The 14,577-nt window shown below is 45.4% G+C and overlaps 1 protein-coding gene across 1 annotated transcript in view; it reads right to left on the minus strand.

Annotated features, from left to right (window-relative positions):
- SNTB1 (syntrophin beta 1) overlaps positions 1–13,611 on the minus strand; it is a 113,852-nt gene extending 100,241 nt beyond the window's left edge. The window contains exon 1 of the mRNA XM_059866112.1: positions 12,989–13,611. Coding sequence (XP_059722095.1) covers positions 12,989–13,511 — 523 coding nt within the window. The 5' untranslated portion in view covers positions 13,512–13,611. The remainder of the gene's footprint in view (positions 1–12,988) is intronic.
- Positions 13,612–14,577: the final 966 nt, after the last annotated feature.

Consider the following 14,577-nt stretch of genomic DNA (forward strand, 5'->3'; position numbering starts at 1 on the left):
AAGAAGGCAAATGATACCCAGAAAACCCAGTGGGGAGAAAGGCATTGTGTTGTTGGGTTAGGGGTAAGCCATGCAGAGACTTTAGGCTTGGTGTACTCTGCAAACCCAGAACACCTCTGATGACTGTCACACTCTGGCACTATATACTGAAATGGCACCGAGGAAATTACAAACTCAAATTTCTTCTGGAAAATCATCGATGCATGGACAGTTCTACAGAGATGGCATGAGGGCACTCACAAACCTCCTGTTCAAATGGAAAGGGGTCAAATCTCTGCTGGGTGCAGCTTTTTGGGAAAAAAAAATATTACTTCACAAACCAGCCTCCACCTGAAAGTACAGTTTTGTTGTCTCCACAAACAGTGACCACTTTCTGCTCCAGTGAAACATTATTTTTAGTGTGTTCCTGCTCTTGAAGAGGTCAGGGCTTAGCGCTGAACAAGAAAGAAGACCTGAAACATCCTTTGAAAAGCTGTTGATCTGTCACCCTGGAATTTAAGGGAAAGCAGGGAGGTTTGTAGAAGAAACATTTTAGGCACATATGTGACTGTGCAGAACTATTCAACCTTTGTGATTAGCAAAGAACTGTAAATAAAGAAACAACAATTGTTTAATCAATTATTATTGCACAAAATGGCTGAACTTGGAGACTGAACTGCTGCCATGTCTATTTTATAAAGCTTTTGCTCATCAGTGTTTGAAGGAGTGGGAAGGGAGGAGGGACAGCCTGACAAGGTTGGGGAGGCAGAGCATGGAGCCAGGTTTGCTGGGCACAGTGAAGCACCAGGGTAACAGACACTCCATGGACAGCTCGGAGCAGAAAGCCAGCCAGGTGAGTCACCCAGTCAGGACCTAAGAGCTGTCCATACCATTTTAAAGAGGAATTACTACAGTAGGTATTGGGGAAAAGGTAAAGCTGTATCAGCATCTTTTTTCCCCCATCAGTGATTTAGATCATTATTGCTTGGTAAAAAATATCCTAATCCCATGGAAATTAATGGGAAAGTTCATGCTAGCTTGAAGACAAGGTGGTTTTCACTCTCCCACCTCCTGCTCCACACTCACTCCCCTTCCTGGCCCTCTCTAGCAGAGGGCAGGCTGTCCCCATGAGCCTGGCCACCACTGTCTCACCACCAGAGGCTTGGCCACAGACAACTGGATGGGGACAGTAGGGTCTGGGTGGGGATCACAGACCCTGAGAAAAACTTCAATTGCAGGTGCAGCCTCCTGTAAAGCATTTCATCAAATGAATCACCCGAGACTCCTTCAGTGCAGGTATACTCAAGGCTCTATTTATTTCTGTTTTCAAAGAACAATTAACTTAATCTACATTGCACTGACAACAAAAACTCTGTCTTGGATATGAACAAATGCATGTACAACATGCATGCAAGCTGTGTGTGCCCACCTGCACCCCTTCCTATGTAATACTGCTGACAGACATTTATAGCTGTGCCCATGCCAGAACTAGGTCAGCTCTGGAGTTTAACAGCTACACTTCAAGGCATTCCTAAACCAACATCAGCCAATGCAATAGTGAACAGAAAGAAAGCAAAAAGAAAAAAAGAAACTAAGTAATATATTGCATATTTCACTATAGAAGTAATTTCCCAGCCTTTACGGTTTCATGAACTAGATTCCTTCACATACAGAGTTCTACATGTAGTCTTCAAGACAGCAAAAGCTAAAAAGGTAGTGAGACCAACTTAACTTACAGCTGCATTGAGAAGATATTAAAATTACACCTAAAAGAGCTATTTTATGCAAGTTTCAGAGACCTGAGAAGTCTCTTCCTCATTTCCTCCTGTATTCAAGGTTTCCACTGTGAGTTTCAGAGAAGCAAGGAAGCATTCCCCCAAAAGTATGACTAACTGAAAAGACCAAATGTAAATATTATACAGGAATTCATATAATGTATCACTTGTGACTTCTCTACTGGAAGTGTATTTGTCTTGGCTCATACCAAATACACATCCTTATCCACTTCATACAGCATACATATTGATAGAAAAGTAACAAACAAAGTGATTAAGGAGAACAGCATATCTCAATTTTCCAAGAACTGAATAAATACCTGCACTTATTGAAACCAACTGCATTTTAACAAAATGGTAACAAAATAGTACATTGAGTTGGTCAAAACTTTTTGGCCAGGAGAATTTCCTGTGATAAATGTGACGTGACTGCAAAGATTTTCTATGAGGAGATGGTACATTGGGTAATTCTCTGCTCTTCTACACAGAAAATTCTACTTATAAAAGGTTTTAAATGCAAGTTCAAATCAGCATTTTCAAAGAAAATTGATTAACTTTTAGATATAAAATACCATATCCAATTGAAACATCATAAAAATTCCCACAGAAACCTGGCGTATTCAAGGTAGCCCTTCCCTTCTTCCCTCAAAAACCAAAAAGTATTTGTTCCCCAGTCTTTTGTAAGAGAGTGAACTCTGAAACCTCTCTAAAGTCTTAATACTATTTATACACATAGACAAAAAGCTCTGGTAGGACTCGAACAAAAACTCAAGCATTAAATACTAACATTTCACAGTATGCCTAGCAGAAAAGTTCAATACATATATAAAACAAGATCAACACAGAATTATTCTAGCAGTGCAGTCTGAACACAGGCAAAGCCCAGAATCAATTTCAGTTTATTTTTATTGGGTGTAATTTATAATATGCCCATACTCACTATTTATTTCCTCAAGACTTCCTTTAAAAAGTGCTGCTCTTTTGATAATCTATCCCACATGTTTATTAAAATAGATATAACAGAGTGAAAGGGAAACATAAAACTGTCAGATTATCATTTTTAGTTTCAGGGATATTTTATATGCCACCTCTTAGAATTTCAATTTATGACTCTCCTTAATGGAGACTTTCAGGGGTGATTTTAATGTGTTATGTGGAAATTCCACTGGTTTGTTACTTCAATGCTTTCTTTATGACCTGTTCTCACACATCACCTAGGTCTGGCTTATTTATACAGACAGCCGTTCACTGAACAACAGAGGGCTTCTTAAAACTAGTTGCTTTCATTTGCATTCTTCCCATATTGAAATGTTATTTGCTTTTATGGCTGCTTTTGGCCTGACACTTCTCCAGCATTTCAGAAACATAAAGAAGACTGAAGTTACCATGAGGTTTTTAACCTCTTTCAAGGCAGGAATAGAGATTTTGCCCCCAGAGCTAGATGAGAACTCTGTCTTACAAATATCCCAAGAGCATCAGCCTGCAACCCCACCACTCTTCCTGCAAAGAAAAGGTAACAATAGCCACGAGTGCAACAGTGGCTCCAAGCTTATTATCTGAGACATCTGCAGCACCTTTAGGTCTTTCATCTGGTTTAAGCATTGCTTGTGTCACTCCTCACCATTGTGCTCAGGACTTCAAAAATTTGGGCTATGTTAACTGTTTAACTGGCCATTTACCTAAACTTCTAAAATCTAGAAGAGTTAAATTTGGGCAAAACACAGTAATCAGACCTGGAGCTCTTAATGAAGAGCCTGTTGTCATCATCTAAGTCATTCCAGCTTGAAGCTTGCTTCCCTTCTCTTGCATAGGCACATCTTCCTAACTCTAATATGACAGAGCTCACAAACAGCCACATCCCCGGCTCTGGAAAAGTCTTCCCAGAGCTGAGATACAGAGAAAGAACCACAGAACAGTTAAGACCAGAAGTGATCACAGGTGGGGTATCTGGTCCAACCTTCCCCCTTAAGCAGATCTCCCTGGAGCATATTGCATGGGGTTACATCCAGACCGTTCCTGAATTTCTCCAGTGAGGGAAACTCCACAACCTCTGCAGTGTAGAGCTAGAACAGCCCACCATGACATCCTAAAAGCAGTGAGACCCAATGGGTAACAGGCATCAGCTCATCTCCTCCAGACCTGGCAATGCCCCAGCAGCCTAAAGGTGCCACGCTGGCCCTAAGCATGTATGAAGGTCAAACACCAAACAAGGAACACCTGTTGAAGGGACTGTTCATTGCAGAAGTATGTATGATGTAAACACATCTTATGGTCTGTGTCTCCCTGCCCAAGTATATATCTATGTGGTAGGAATCCTGCTGGGTCTCTGCAGACACTTCATCCCAACCACCTATCAATCACTGATGGAGGAGGAGACTGGGCACCAGGAAAGTCTATCACTGAATGAGACAGGCAGTTACCAAGAATATTGTGTTCTTTGGAAAAGAATTGCAATTTGGAGACCTTTTTTTATGTTCACAGCATCCTCCACAAAAAAGTCCCAACCAAATGAAACAAAAACCCAAAAACCCCATACAAACGAACAAAAAACATGAATAAGTATCCCCCAAACCAGAAAAAAAATAAATCAAACAAAAGACCCCACAAAGAAATCCAGCCACAAGTACTCAAGGCAAATCCTGCTCACCTTATTCCTGGAAAATACTTCTGAACATCCAATACTTAAATACCTCCTTTGGCTTCACATTAGCAAGAGAAGGATCCCTCTGGCTTCTATCTGGGAAGAGTAAGACCAAAGGGAAGCTGCCTGCTATAAGGGAAATCACATCTGCCACAACAATCCTGCTAGTCCCTCTGCTAGCTTTGTCTTTCCAGGCTCTTTAATGGGGACTAAAGCCCAAAATCCAGGATAAACAGATTAAACTTTCACTGTCTGAGTTAAAACTATTAGCTTAAAGCAGCCTCATAAGATACATGCTGAATAACTCTAAACCTCTCCAGCGCCTTCACACAGCTGTCTCTTGCTTCCCTTGCAGAATCAGAGCCAATGGCATTTTAAACACATGTCAGCATAGTAAATCATCCTGGAAAGAGCTATTATTGAAATAATTCAGACTAAAGTGGAGATACGTAATTTCCATGGTGTAGCTTTTCCATGCTCTCTCGTAACTTCTTGATTATGTTAAAAGCCAAAATAGGTAATGCACCAGCTACACATGCCTATGGCAAACGGAACATAAAGTTTAACTAATGGTCCCATTTCCCTGAAAGGGCACATGAGGCTGACAAATATTCCCAAGAGGTCATATTACCTGTTGAAACAAATCAGGTAAGTTGTATATCCTTTGCCAGAAAAGAATTTATATTCTGATACTGACTTTTTACATTTTATTTTTATCTCATGATATATTTCTAGTTTTCTGATACTTGAGAAAAAAAATTCTGCTTCTCAGGTACTTACACCATACCAGGAACTTACCAATTTTCAGTCTGCCTTTAAAGTGAACAGAAGCTGCTCATATAGATGCACACACATGTTACTCACCTGGGTGCTGCTTGAAGCTGCCTCACTGCTCAAATACATGTCATCTTCAGAAAGAAATATCCCAGAGCAGAGAGGAATAAACAGCCACATCTTTAGTGCTGCTGACTTCTAGAGCTGTGCCAACAAGCACAACTTCCAACAGTTCAGCAAAAACCTGTGTAACATTTTTAGAATGAATGTGCTGTATGTTAATCATTTCTAGTCAGAGGCAGTTTTTCCACATCTACTTTTCTGGCTCATTTCCTTACAATTAAAAACTCCATTTTAGCCAACAGTACAGTACAGATGTACCTCTTTGGCAGTGACCTACTTTGTTGTGCCCTTAGCATATGTGCAACAAAGCTGCCACCAGTTCAGTAGTTCAAGTTCTAGACAGACAAAATTAAAGTCAGACTGTGACAGAAGTGTGCAAAAGCAGCAGTCAGAAATCTGTCAAAGAGTTATGTGGAAATTATGTCCCTTAATTGAATTTACATTAAGGAACAAACTTAACCTAACTGCAAGGCAATATCTAGTGTTGAAGCAATCTGATGAACTAGTCACAGCTGATTAAATCTTTTTTAAGTAAGCTTATTAACTTATGTTCTGGAAAAAATTATGTTTTGATTGCTAATGAGATACTGAACAAACCAATTCTGTCTTTTCCCAACTTCCCCCACAAGCAAACTTTTGTGTCCCTGTTCATTACTCAGTGTTGCTGGACTCTGAGATGTTGCAAGATGCTGGATGTCATAATTTCAATTAATCCTCTCTCCCAGAAGTGCAAGGTAAAAAAGACTGAGCTATTAACTATCTTTTAAAGCACAGAGATATGGTCTTATAGAGCAGCTTTCCTAGTCCTGCAAAATAGCAGCTGACACACTCATTTAAGGGCATGAAGGAGGCTCACAACACACCTTCCAACATGTAGTGTCAACAACAAGTAGCACTCTATGCTTTCTGCATCCTTTGTAGCTTCTCACAGACTTCTCTAGCCCAAATCAGCCTCACCTTGAACATCTTCAAACTGCCTCCTTGCTTGCAGTGATGATCCTCAAGGCATGTTCCAAATGCTGCCACTCCCTTGATGTTCCTTCTCATCTTTATAACGATGTGTCTCTGCCAAAACAACTCAATTTATTCCTCCTATTCCAAGTCCTAACTCTTTCCCAATCTGCCATAACAGTGCTTTCCCTGATTGCTCTAAGAGCAGATGTCCTGTTAAAAATGCTTAGCACAGGCACACCTTATGCTGGCAGAAGTATTTTTCTCTGCTCGAGAGTTTAAAGTTTGGAGGATGACATAGTTGAGCCAAGTGAAGCCCACTTCCCACCAGCTACAGCTGCAGTAGTGACACCAGTGTGGGGCTGGGAGGGGCTAAAAGAAGAACCTGGCTCACCTCCACCCACCACGTCAAGGCCAGCCAAGCTGTGCTCTACGGGCTACTCACAAACTCTGTATGATAGTAGGTAAAGGATTTTCTGCACATTCTAGAAATACTGCTACCATCCCTTCTTCACCAACTATTTTTCTGAGATGCTTGAGGATCTGTTTTCAGACTCTGGAAAGCCAGAGTCTTCCATGCTGTACTGGGACAGCTTTGTTCTCATCACATTTTGTTCACTTATGCTATTGCTCGCTTGAACTACTGTTTCCTCCAATTTCCCTTCTACTGAAGTAGCTGTACCAATTCTAACAAGTAGCCATGGCAACATAATCTTTCAGAATAAAGTACAAAATAATCCTATGATCAGAAATCTAAATTAGAAAAATGGAATGGAAATAATGTGTTTTTAAAGCCTGGAAGCAGACTGACTACTGGAACAGGTTACAAATAGAGCAAACTCTCCAATACTTAAGAACTCTGAATGAACACAAACACAGATGCAATACTTACAGCCAAATTTACAGATACATTACCAGCAGGGCATGTTCCACATCATGTATTATAGAAACAGTGAGATTAAGAGAATAAAAGAAAGTTAAAACTCATTCCCAGCTAACACCTAAAACCATCAATCTATTGTTATCAGCACCTGAGCTGGGCTGTCCCAAATCCAAACTGGTTTGAATTCTGGACACTCCACATCAGCTCCCTCAGGACAGACATGCAGTGAGCATCTCTGACCTAAACTCAGTGGGCAGCTGGGGTGGAAAGAGGCCAGTGCCCCTGGCACCCCCTGAGAGGGTGGAAATGGCCTTCAGAGAAAAGGCACCTGCCTGAGCAAAATTAAGATACAAACATTGTTTTATTAACCATAGCAGAAGCCTTCAGCTTTTAATTTTACTCTCATGGTTTAAAGATTCTTTAAGAGTAATACCAAGATTTCAATTTAATTTTCACAAAGAAATTACTACCGGGATTTTAAAACATGCTTTTTTCTTTTCTAATGATACTTAACATGCTTAATCTGCATGGGCAATTGAATCTCAGGTCTCTAGACATATTTAATCTTCTAAGGACCCTTAAGGAGATGGTAGTAAGTTGCTTCTGTAGGGCTTAGAATAGGATTCCCTGGGTGGGTTGACAGGGCACCCTGCACTTGGTCCAAATAAATCCAGGAACATGTTGCCCACAACTGCCCTATTTTCTTAAGAGTAACTGAGACAGAGGACTCATACAAGAATTACTGCAAAGAGGATGTACTGATTTTTATCTGTGAAAGGTGATACAGGCTGTCTGGACTGCTAAATTAGCCTGTAATCTAATCTAATCAATGAAAAACACATCAAGGGTTGCCACTCAACCTTCCCTATCAGCTGCAGGCAGCTGAAACAATCAAAACTGAGATTCTCAGGGACTGCTTAGACCTGGGACTCTTAGAATAAGATTCCCGGCTCCCTTCCCTTTCAATTTCACTTTCAAACTGATGTGTGCCAAGGGTAGCTACATGAGTCATGAAATGTACAGCTTCGAAATATAAGGCACTTCCCTAACTGCATATTTGCTGGTACAAACACGCCCCCCCACCCCCCCCCAAAAAAAAAAAAAAAGTGTTTTGTTCATACTTATAGTAGAAGTATAAAGAATAAACCTGCATACAATTTGGAATCACTGATATTTACAGCCCTGACCTGACTGCAGTAACTAGTTGTGTCACATATGCACTTATTAAGTGCCCTCTGCCTCATTTTTCCTCTACATTTGCAGGAGATTCACTTTCTGAATAAATACTGTGTTTTGTTATCTCTCAGAAATCACCTGTTGTCACCACCTTACTGAGAGAAACACAAAACCAGATTAAGATTGAAAACTACAGCCAACAAGAAGCCCATACCTATTTTACACTATTTCAGCATGTAATTCACACGTGCTGAAATAGTGTAAAATAGGTAGATATGATTGCTTTGCTTCACCTAGAGAAAATTAAAAAAGGGTAGGAAGAGGAGAATCCTTACAATTCTCACAGAAATATTGTTTGGAAAATAATACATGCTACTACAGTACAAACTGCATCATGTTTATTCTTACTTTGCTTCAAAGCTGTGCCTTAGTCCCAAGAATGCCACAGAAGATGACTACAGGCTACTATCCATATGCTAAAATTCACTGTGCAGAGGGATGGCTCTCTATGGGAAATTTATGCAGACCTAGGGAGGCTGCCAAAACCACTTCTCCACAGACCTTGCAATTGGGTTAACTGGGAATCATTCAAAACCACTAAAATTCTAACAATACTTAGAAGATGCTCCGTTTCCCACTAGGTAGCTTCTACCACCATCACTACTAGCTTACCCACACACATCAAACAAGTTAGGGAAAAATACCCTGCAGAAAAATAGCAAAATTCACTAATGCAGGTTTTTTTCCTTCTTTCTTTTTCTTTCTGCAGCATTATGCAGGGGGGTGTTTTCTGACATTACCATAGGCTACTTCAAGTTCTCATTTTTTCCACTGAACACATAGAGAATACAAGTAAAGCACAACCAGCTTGGTTACAGAGCATGCCAAGGGATTGCTCAAAGCATCCTGGAGAGGATGCTTTGATAAAAGCAAACACCTTTGGTGTCTTGAGAGTCACTTGAATGTAATGTGCTTCACACAGCATGAGAGGGGCTGCTTGATTTTTCAAAGTGCTTGATTTTCCAAAGAAGCCCAAATTTAACAGAACCACAAGGAAACTGTATGTACAAACTGTACATATAATTCTTTGTACAAATTATATGTACAAAGCTGTCAGGCTAATTTTAACTTCCTTCCACACCTGCAAATATGTATTGTACAATAAGGGTGCCTTGCCTCTCATGCAGGAAATTTTCTCTGCTACTGAATTCTGGGGAGAAGCTCCATCCTGCTGTTCTGAGCCCCTGGGAAGCCACCCAGGGCTGACAAGCCCAACATCAGGGCTACCCCCAAGCCCTGCTCCTTCTGCCTGCTTTGCTCCCCACACCCGGGCTGTGATGAAAAGCTCACAGGAAATTAAACCTGCAGGCAGAAGCAGTCCATCCCTGCAGATGAGGAGACAGAATAACTTCTAAGGGCTCAAGGCCTTCCTCCTCATCACACCCCTCTCCTCTTGAACCTTCTGCCCTACAGCTCCTCCTAAGGCAGTATCACCTGTTGCCTTATTTCCCTTCCATTTACCAAATTCTGCTGGATTTCAGGCACCCTAGCCAACTACACAGACCACACCTATAAAAAAGAACTTTAGCTTAGTAGGTAAATTCTACAAGTGTCAGGGATGGAAAATGAGAAGACAAAACAACCCAGCATGGATATTGAATTTCTTAGAGTAGAGGCTCTCCTACCAGGCTTTACAGCTGTACTTCCCCCCTGACATCAGCACAGCTGCTGCAGCTACACCACCCCTGACCCTGCAGCAAATCTCTCTTTCCACCAGCTCAGAGACAGTGATCAATGCAAGAAAAGGAGCAAGTGTTAAAATGAAGCACACACCTCCCTCCTCCTGCCACCCACCCGGGTGCCAGCCCTGCCTCCCACACAGGGTGCAGAGGCCTGGGGAGGGATTTTCCACTGCCTTCCTCCCTGCACAGGAATGCAGGAGAGACTACAGTTTAGTGCTGAGCTGGTAAATGCCTCATTCCACTGAGCAAGCAGTTTTAGGCAGGGCACTATATAACAGGCAGGTTCCAGCACTCTGATATTGGGTGTATTGAGACACATCCTCCCTGCCATAACCTCTAGGAAATACTCAATGGTAAGACCCTTTCCAGGAATGCACAATGCATTTGGCAATACTCAGAGCCCTGCTGCACCATGAAATGTGCTTCTTGTGCTTTACACCTTGCCATGCCTTTGCAAATTTGGCTTTTCCGGGCTGGAATTCACAAACAAATCTCAGAATCTCCCTAAAATGTAAATCTTACATTTTGACCCTGGAAACACATGCTGGCTTTGCTCTGTGAATTGGAGAAATAGTCTAGAGAGGAGCTGCACAAGGGTCTTGCCCTGCCCCATCACAGACTGCTTTTTGCCATATATAACTTTCTAAGAAGTCAGGAAATGGCAAAATCCGGTTATCTGTAAGGAAAGGAAAATCAAGTGTTGCCCTTCTATACTTTAAAGATTAAAAAGAATTTTTGCATTTTCCTTCCTTTAGTAATAAAAATACCATTTTAGACGCTGCTGCTGAAGAATGAGCTTCAAAGTGGGCAACAGAATTGCAGAGAATTGTTCTAAGCTGCCTGTTTTCATAAGCCATTCATGTGGAGTGGGTCCCCACTGAAGGGAGAAGCCCTCCCAGGCAATGCTGGAGCCAACATTTGGTTTTGTTACTCTGCTGAAATAGCAGGAGACAGGCAGGACAAAATACAGAGACCAGTGTCAGAATATTTTAACTCAACATAGAGATCACTACTGAAATATACTCTCATTTTGCAAATTACAAATTCAATTGCAGAAACAACTACTGAGGCACCTTAGCATGGAGCAAAGAAATGCAAGATAGCTGTGATGTCAAAAGGAGTGAAGGAGAGTGCTTAGAGTCCCCACTGAAATGGCTTCACCTCCACCCCCAACCCAGAAAAAACCAGATTTTTAAGGCTTGCCCAGCAGCACCGTGCTCAGGTGCTGATGCTGCAGGCACCACACAGAGGGAGGGAGACTTCCAAGCACTGTATTCATTACTCATTAGGCCACAGCAAAGCTCAGCCACTACCTGGCTGCACCCCAGAAAGCCCTTACACTGCATAAACAAATCAGTGATAAAATTTAGATGCAACAGCCCCACTTCAGAGCACCCAGAGAAGTTCACATTAATACTTCAGAGGTATATCTGTAATCAATTCAGCTGCAGCAAGGGAAGACAAACTGCACTTTGGTCTGGTCCTGCAAGAATTGCAGGGCACAGAGGGAGAGGAGACATAAGTGTCCTCAGCTTCTTAAATCCTCACAGAGCACGAAGTCCTCCAGTTTTTGCTGTCACAGGGACAACCAAAAAGCTTCTCAGCACACACTACTATGGAATACATTTCTCAGCTTCTCTCCCTTTCAAACTTTTTCTGTAACTTTATGCCATAGTTGGCTGCTCATGGCTCATGATCAGCTGCACCTCCCAGCCAGCAGCAGCACCTCCTTTGCTCCTCAAAATAACCACCAAAAAAAAATCACAGGTGAAGAAATATGCGGTACCGAAAGGGCTACAGGTACAGGGAGGTGGGAATGCCCGCAGGAAAGCGATGGCACAGGGGCAGGCAGCGCTGCAGCGTGCCTCAAATGCCACTGACCTCCGGTTAAATGAACTTGTGGGCAAATATGTAATCACTTTATCACACACACGCAGTTCTGAAGCTGTTCATTCTCTCAGGTGGAGCAAGCAAATTAGTCCTTGTGAAAAGACAGGGATTAGACATTTGTGCACGCCTCTCTCCTCACGGAACTCGTAGTCTGAGGGAACCTGGCTCTGCTTTTCCACTTGCTCCCCCAATATCCGTCCCGTTCTGGGGGCACACCCTCCCTCCACGTGTCCTCCACGCACACCAGCGTCTGCTCCTTTCTCCGAGGTCAATTTCTAAAGCTACTTTTTACAAAACTCTTTCAGTCACCCTTGAGAAAGGAAAAGGTGCTACTTTGCAGGGATGGCTGATGAGTCCGTGAGCCACCGCCAGCTTCATTTAAACCGCTCTGCCCCCAGCCCCCATCCCTGATCGGGAGTAGGGTGGTGGAAGGAGGAACTGGGCAGAGGCTGGTGTCGGGCGTTTCGAGATGACTAGGGCAAAGTCACCAAGCTATTCCCTTAATGGCAGGGGAGGAAAGGGGTGGGGGGGGAGGTGTCCCTTTACTTCTTTAACCTCTCCTCTCACAGTACCCAACTCTCCCCAGCTTTCTTAGGCGGAAAAGATGTGAAAACGTCCTGACGGCAGATCCAGACGATCCCTCACCCTTCAGGAGGCTCGGTCAGGCTCCCACCGGGAGCCTCAGCCCAGGCGGGCTCAGGGCTCAGACCCGTCGCCGCGACCAGACGGGGCTGCGGAGCCTCCACCGACCGCGCACGGACGGGGCTGCGGGACTCCGCCGGCGAATACGAGGGCGGAAAGTTCAAGCCCGGCTCCCCGGCATCCCGCTCGTCCCTTGCCGAGGGGCTGCGTCCATAACACGCCGTCGAGGGTCCCGCCGCGGGGTACAGGGTATGAACTCTCCGCGCTAGAAGGACCGGAGGAGCAGCACGCGATCCGCGGAGTCAGCCCCTCGCCCCCGGCTCGGCTCCGCCGCCCCTCGGGCAGCCGAGCCGCCCCGCCCCACAGCCCCCTGCCGCCGGGCGCGCACGGCCGGACCGCCCCGCTCCCCTACCTTCCAGCAGCACCTCCTTGCCGGCCCGTTTGAGCGCCTGCACCGCCTCGTCGTGAGTGGCATCCCGCAGGTCGGTGCCGTTCACGGCCAGGATGGCATCGCCCACATAGAGAGCCTGGGTCTGGTCGGCCGCCAGCCCCTTGAAGATCTTGCTGATGAGAATGGGCATCTTGTTCTCCTTGCCCCCCTTGATGCTGATGCCCAGTCCGCCCATCTCCTGCTTCAGCACCTTAACGCACCGCTTCTTGTTAGAGATAGCCTCGGGCACCTGCTCGGGGGGGTCGGTGAAGGCGGTGCGCACCGCCGCCGGCCCCCCGCCGCCCTCGGCCCCGCGGCACGCCGTCCCATCGCCGCCCAGCCCGTTGTGGGCCGCGCCGTCGGGGCGCTCCTCGCCGCTCAGCACCAGCGCCTCGCCGCCCAAGTTGGCCAGCACTTTGTGCCAGCGCTCCCGCACCAAAACTTCCAGCCAGCCGCTGCGCTGCGCCCGGCCGCCCCCGCCGCCGCCCGCCGCCGCTACCGCCATCTTAGGAGCATGCTGGAAGCGCCGAGTGACAGCACCCCCGGCACGGCACGGCACGGCACAGCGCGGCGGCACCGGACTTCAGCCGGGGGGCGGCAGCTCCCGGCGCGGCGGGGTGGGGCGAGGAGCCGCGGCCGCCCCCCCGGGGCCGCGCCGGGGCGGGCGCACCTGGCGGCACCGCCCGCGGGCGGAGTGGGACCGGCCCGCCCCTCCCGCGGGGACACGGCGGGGACACCCTCGCTGAGCCGCGGTCCCTCCGAGCCCGGGCTGCGATGGCATCTGGCGGTGCCAGCCCTGGCAGCTGCCGTCTGCAGGGGGTTGTAGTGGAGAGCTGAAGGAAACCAACTGCAGGGAAGGGATAAGGAAAACCCAACTTTATTTTATTCCCAGGGATTTTTGTATAAAGTGAATTAAAACTAACGGGTGGCCCCAAGTTAATCAAATTTCAGCTCTGTGGAAGTAGAATACGAGTTATTTCACGGCTTTATAGGATGGAGGTATTAAGTGCTTGTGACGGATACTTCTGCACATTTAGTTGTTTATATGCCCTTTGATTACATATATTAAAGACTCGTGGGGGCTACATGTCCCGTTTTACAGTTTTTCCCATACTTCCTTCCCTCCTAGGGAACAATAGGCCCCTGACAAGGGGCCTGAAGCTCCGGCTCAGGCATCAGAGAAAGCATCGCTTTCACGTTGCCTTTTGGAAATATCCCCAGTGTGCCTGAAGGTGCTCCCCCATAGCAGATACAGACAGGAAGCACCTCCAGAACTGCCTTTGTTTCTGCTCCTTGCAGAGCAGCTCTGCCTTCTTCCTAAGCTGGAATGAAAACTCCAGTGGTTCTGGACTGTTTGGTGTATGTATGGACAACACTTTGTGGAGGTTGGGATAGCCACAGAAGTTATTAGTCCCAATGATTTCAGCCATGTGAGTCATGTGGCTCCCTAAGTGCTCCATCTCACCCTTTTTCTGAAGTTCATTTCTGACACTGGGGGTTTGCTTCTGGGTACACACACATGCCCCAGGGTGGGCAACTTGGGACTCACCTCCTCAGTGTGTGGTGGGACC

This window comes from Haemorhous mexicanus, chromosome 1, assembly GCF_027477595.1.
Source record: "Haemorhous mexicanus isolate bHaeMex1 chromosome 1, bHaeMex1.pri, whole genome shotgun sequence".
Classification (NCBI taxonomy): domain Eukaryota; kingdom Metazoa; phylum Chordata; class Aves; order Passeriformes; family Fringillidae; genus Haemorhous; species Haemorhous mexicanus.